This window comes from Rhipicephalus sanguineus, chromosome 7, assembly GCF_013339695.2.
Source record: "Rhipicephalus sanguineus isolate Rsan-2018 chromosome 7, BIME_Rsan_1.4, whole genome shotgun sequence".
Classification (NCBI taxonomy): domain Eukaryota; kingdom Metazoa; phylum Arthropoda; class Arachnida; order Ixodida; family Ixodidae; genus Rhipicephalus; species Rhipicephalus sanguineus.
Window position 1 is genome coordinate 15,788,010 of NC_051182.1, and position 5,374 is coordinate 15,793,383.

At 52.1% G+C, this 5,374-nt stretch overlaps 1 protein-coding gene across 1 annotated transcript; it reads right to left on the reverse strand.

The window, feature by feature from the left end:
• Nucleotides 1-214: 214 nt before the first annotated feature.
• LOC125759243 (uncharacterized) lies at nt 215-4,514 on the reverse strand. Its single transcript, XM_049417642.1, has 2 exons — nt 3,086-4,514; nt 215-1,120 (listed from the first exon to the last, which is right to left on the reverse strand). The coding sequence occupies exons 1-2, from the start codon at nt 4,418-4,420 to the stop codon at nt 1,007-1,009; spliced, it is 1,449 nt and encodes a 482-aa protein (XP_049273599.1). The 5' UTR covers nt 4,421-4,514; the 3' UTR covers nt 215-1,006.
• Nucleotides 4,515-5,374: the final 860 nt, after the last annotated feature.

Here is a 5,374-nt window from a genome sequence, read left to right on the forward strand (position 1 = left end):
GCGCCGCTCCTTCAGCTCGGTACGGACACTGTCAACGAGATGGCCCCGAAAGCTGTCCAGCACAAGAAGTGAAGGAAGCAGAAGCGCTCCTGCTCTTCGCCCCCAAACCGTCTTGATCCAATCGACCATGAGGTCTGCCGTCATCCACCCTTTTGCTTGAGCGCGGATGTGGATGCCACGGGTGTATGGGACCAAGAATCAGCGTGACAGCAGGTGCGTCTGTCAGGCAGCCAGTGCTGCTACCTTTATTTGGTCAGTCACATTTATAATACACTCTAGGCAACGCCCCTTAGATGAACAAGCGATAGCATCAAGAACAGTCGGGCGAAGCCCCTTGAGCTTATCGTGCGTAGCGCACGAGCGAGGCGCGATACGATACATCCTTTTTTCTCAGGAAAATAAACAAAGAAACTGCAATTATTTACATATGCGGGAAACACGATGGCTTGAGGTGGCACTTTATAACAAATGAAGAACATATAGAAACACAGAAAGAGTTCACGCAATTTGTTTAAAGTCTTTATCATATTCTAGTCGTTGTGGCGGTCTTTGCATTCTCAGCGACCTTCTGGGTGCTGGCGTTGGATTACTCGGTGTGCCCGCGGTAGCTGAGTCGTTACTCGACACTGTGTCTTCGACGTGGCGTGCAGCTGTCGAGCTATTGCTCCTGTTGGGAACACAGTCTGGCATTGGACCACTCGGTGTGCCTGCGGTAGTTGGGTCATGATGTGGCACTATATCTTCGACGTGCCTCGCAGCTGTCGGGCTACATGGTTCTACGTTGTTCCCGTTGGGAACAGAGTCCTGCTGGAAGGATTCTCCAGTCGGTAGCAAGTGCTTGCGGTTGCGCCGGAGGCAGCGCCCTTCCTGTGTGATGACGTGGTACGACCTAGGATATGTTGACGGCTTCAGAACTCGTGCTTTGGTGGCCCACGAGCCGCACTGAACTCGCACAACGTCGCCTTCATGAAGTGGAGTTAGTGGCTGTGTTGATGATCGAGCCTGACTATGTTTGACGACTCTGTGGGAAGGACCACACTGGTAGTCGGGTAGCCGCGTCCGCAGCCGGCGACCCTGGAGGATCTCTGCAGGTGCCAGTCCGCATTCCAAAGGAGAGGTCCTGTAGGCCAAAAGAGCCAACCAAAAATCCTGTTTAGCTTCGGTAGCCTTCTTAAGTAGTCTCTTCACTACCTGTACCCCCTTTTCAGATAGCCCATTAGAACGCGGGAACCCTGGACTTGAGGTAATGTGCTTGAATTCGTAAGTGCGCGCAAATGAAGCGAATTCACTGCTCGAAAATTGAGGACCATTGTCCGTTAGCACCTCCATAGGTATGCCGTAACGTGCAAAGATAGCACTAGTGGCGTCGACGACGGTCCTTGCAGTAGTGTCTCGGAGGCATTCGACTTCCGGGAAGTTTGATAATGCGTCGTAGACACACAAGTAGGACTTTCCGCCATAGCAAAAGAGGTCTATGCCTACGCGATACCAGGGTTGGTCAGGCACGGAACGCATCATAAGTGGTTCCTTGGGCTGGCTGTACGCGTATTTTTTGCATGTTGCACACCTCTCGGCGAATGCTGTAATTTCAGAGTTCATGCCAGGCCAGAAAACGAGACGACGAGCCCTAGCCTTACATTTGGCGATTCCTAGGTGCCCTTCTGGATCCTGTGCAACGTCTCGCGCTTCGTGCTGCCCGGAATTACGACCTTGAGCCCCTTAAACAATACGCCTCTAATGGAAGAGAGCTCAGGTAGAAAAGGCTTCAGCGGGCCCTCTATTGGTTCACCCGTAGTCAACTTCTGCAGCACTACTTTCAGATAGCTGTCTTTGGCAGTTTCCTCGGCAAGACGCTTCCACGTTCCCTCGCTGATAAATGAGGATACCGTACTTACGGCATGCACTTCTGCGTCATCCGTGCTGACGTCATTACTGCCTTCACTGCTGGGTGCTCTCGACAGCATATCTGCGAGCATGAGCTTCTTCCCTGGAACGAAATTCAGTTCAAAGTTATACCTGAGCAATCGCATGAAAAAACATTGCAGCCTAGGTGGCATGTCGCCAATCGCTTTCTTTGATATGGCAATCAAAGGGTGATGGTCTGTTTCAATGATGACCGTTCGGCCGTACACGAAATGGTCGAACTTCTCGCAGCCGTATGTTATGGCAAGGGTTTCTTTTTCTATTTGGGAATAGCGCGTTTCCGCTTCAGACAGCGTTCTTGATCCGTACGCTACAGGCTTCCACCAGCCGTTGTAGTTCTGCAAGAGCGCGGCCCCTACACCACTGCGTGATGCGTCACATGAAATCTTTGTTTCTCTTGCCGGATCGAACACCGCCAGCAACGGTTGGCTACTCAAGCTGTGGCATATTTGACGCCATTCTTCTGCGTGATTGGGAGTCCATTCGAACATCTCATCTTTCTTGATTATGCTGCGCAGTAGCTTCGTCCTCTCAGCTAATGTGGGAATAAACTTGCCGAAGTAGTTCACAACCCCTAGCATTCGTTGTGCTGCTTGCTTGTCGCGTGGCTCAGGAATCTGCAGCATTGCCTGAATGAGTGAAGGATTGGGCCTGATGCCTTCTGCAGAAATTACGTCGCCTAGGAAGCTTATCTGAGTGACGCCCACGACGCATTTAGCTGGGTTAAACGTTAGCCCTGCCTTTTCCGCAGCCTTCAACGCTTGCCTCAGTCGTTCGTCGTGCTCTTGCCTCGATGATCCCCAAATCAGTATATCATCGACATAGACTTTAGTTCCAGGCAAAGCCTCAAAATGTCGGTAAGGGCTTTCTGAAAGACCTCAGAGGCTGCTGATATGCCAAAAGGCAATCGCAAAAAACGGTAACGACCGAAAGGCGTTGCGACAGTGCAGATTCTCGACGTTTCGTCATGCAGCGGAATTTGGTAGAATCCTGAATTGGCGTCTAGCCGCGTGAACACCTTAGCTCCCGCGAGCTCTGACTCGATATCTTCTCTCCTTGGCATTTCGAAGTGTTCGCGCTTTATGGCCTCGTTGATTTTACGCGGGTCCATGCACACACGCAGTTTTCCATCCTTCTTGCGCACTATGACGAGAGGGCTCACCCATTCTGTAGGTTCCGTGACTTTTATAATTATGCCTTCCCTCTCCATGCGATCCAGCTCCTTTCGAAGCGGCTCCCTCAAGGCCAGCGGTACTCGGCGTGCTGTCTGGACGACTGGGAGAGCTCCTTCGCGCAGGACCATGCGGTAGTGGCGTTGGAGACAACCTGTGCCAGAAAAAAGATGGGAAAACTCTTTCACAACTCCATCGGAACTGTTTTGCGAAACGTTGTCCACCTGTCGCGCGATTATTCCGAGCGTCTCGCATGCCTGCAGACCGAGAATCGCTTGAGCTCCCTTGCGGACAATGAAAAAGTCCTGAACGGAAGTACGGTCACGGAATGTCACTTCTTGCCTCACGATACCCATATGTTTGATCTCGTTTCCACCGTAGGAGCGTAGGACGGCACTGCTGGGCTTTACCTGCGGCTTGCGGTTCATGCCTGCGTACAACGCGGCTGGGAGCAAATTAGCCTGAGACCCCGTGTCCACTTTGAAAGCAATAAGCTTTCCTCCAACTTTTGCCGTGACTATCCAGTCTGATCGACTGCTTTTACTACCAATCGTGAGAACTTCAAAATCATCATCGCTGCCCTGAAGCTCACCTACTTGCGGCTTTGTTTTGCAGCAAACGGCAAAGTGATTTTTCTTGTGACACGCGCGGCATGTTTGTCCGTGCGCTGGGCAGTTGCGTGGTGCGTGCGCCCGGCCACACTTTCGGCATTTAAAATTCTTCTGCTGCTTAGCCTGTGAACTGCCAAGTGTCTTGTGCACGGCGTCTACTGGTTTCTGCTCTCGTGTCCAGATTTCTTGGTTTGCTGCCGTTATCTCAGCTGCCTTGCATGCTTCCTCGGCCTTTTGCAACGTTAACTTGTTGTCGGACAAAAGCTTTTCTCGAGTCTTAGCGTCGTTCGTGCCAAAAACAATTTGGTCTCTTATCATTGAATCTGCTTGCTCTCCAAAGTTGCATGCTCCTGCTTTCATCTTCAAGTCTCGTAAAAAATGTTCAAAAGGCTCACCTGGTTCTTGCTTTCGGGTACGGAACAGATAACGCTGATGTACCTCATTGACTTGTGAAGCACAGTAGTCGTCGAACTTCTTGATTACCACGTCGTAGTCATCCTTGTCCTGGCCTTCGGTGAAGCTGAATGTGTTGTATACCTCGATGGCTTCTTCTCCAGCAACGCTCAATAGCAACGCAGTTTTCGTCGACGCCCCTCGTTTTATCGTAGGCTCTGTAGCTGTCAAAAAGAGCTCGAAACGTTGCTTGAAAAGGCTCCATCGCTTGCCTATATCGCCTTCGAACCGCAGCGGCTCTGGAGGCTTCACGAATTCCATGCCGGCATTCCTCGGATGGGCGGCTTGGGTTACGGCGTAAATGCTTCTGACACCATGTATGGGACCAAGAATCAGCGTGACAGCAGGTGCGTCCGTCAGGCAGCCAGTGCTGCTACCTTTATTTGGTCAGTCACATTTATAATACACTCTGGGCAACGCCCCTTAGATGAACAAGCGATAGCATCAAGAAAAGTCGGGCGAAGCCCCTTGAGCTTATCGTGCGTAGCGCACGAGCGAGGCGCGATACGATACAACGGGGAAAGTTTCCCTTGGGAATTGTTTTCCGCTTCAGAATCACATACGGCGGCAGCTTCCGCCCGTCTGCCGTCACTGCGAGCATCACGGTGCACCGCTGCTTCTCCGCACCACACGTTTTCACGAGCACCTTTCTCGTTCACAGTAGTGCTTCGAGGCATGTCAAACGTCAATGGCGTTTGGTCGGCCTTGCCTATCTGTGACAGCAGGAAACCGTTCTTCTGGCGTATCCTCGTGACGAATCTGTGAAAATCGATCACTTTGTCTTCGTATGCGGATGGAAGTCACTGGCACAACGACGTCCGCCGCCTCAGCGACAGTCCATTCCACCGCATGAAGCGTGTCGTCCAGCCGGAACTGGTGCGGAAGTCCTTTGTGGCTATTCCCAGCCTCCGGGAAACTGTGCGCGCCTGCGTCCGTACCATGTCTAACGACACGGCACAACCGTCTTTGCGCATGTCCCTCACGTATTCGAGGACTGCCTTTTCGATGTCAGGGAACTTGCCCGTTTTGGGTCCGCGGAAAGCCCGGCGCGTGCTGTTCGTAGCCATGAGCTTCTCGCGCTGTTTTTTCCAATATCGGATCCGGATTTCGTCGACGCCGAAATGTCTGCCGGCAGCACGGTTTCCGTGCTCTAGCGTGTAATCAAGCGCCTTCAGCTTGAACGCGGCAGTAAAGCTCGCATACCGCCCCATGGTG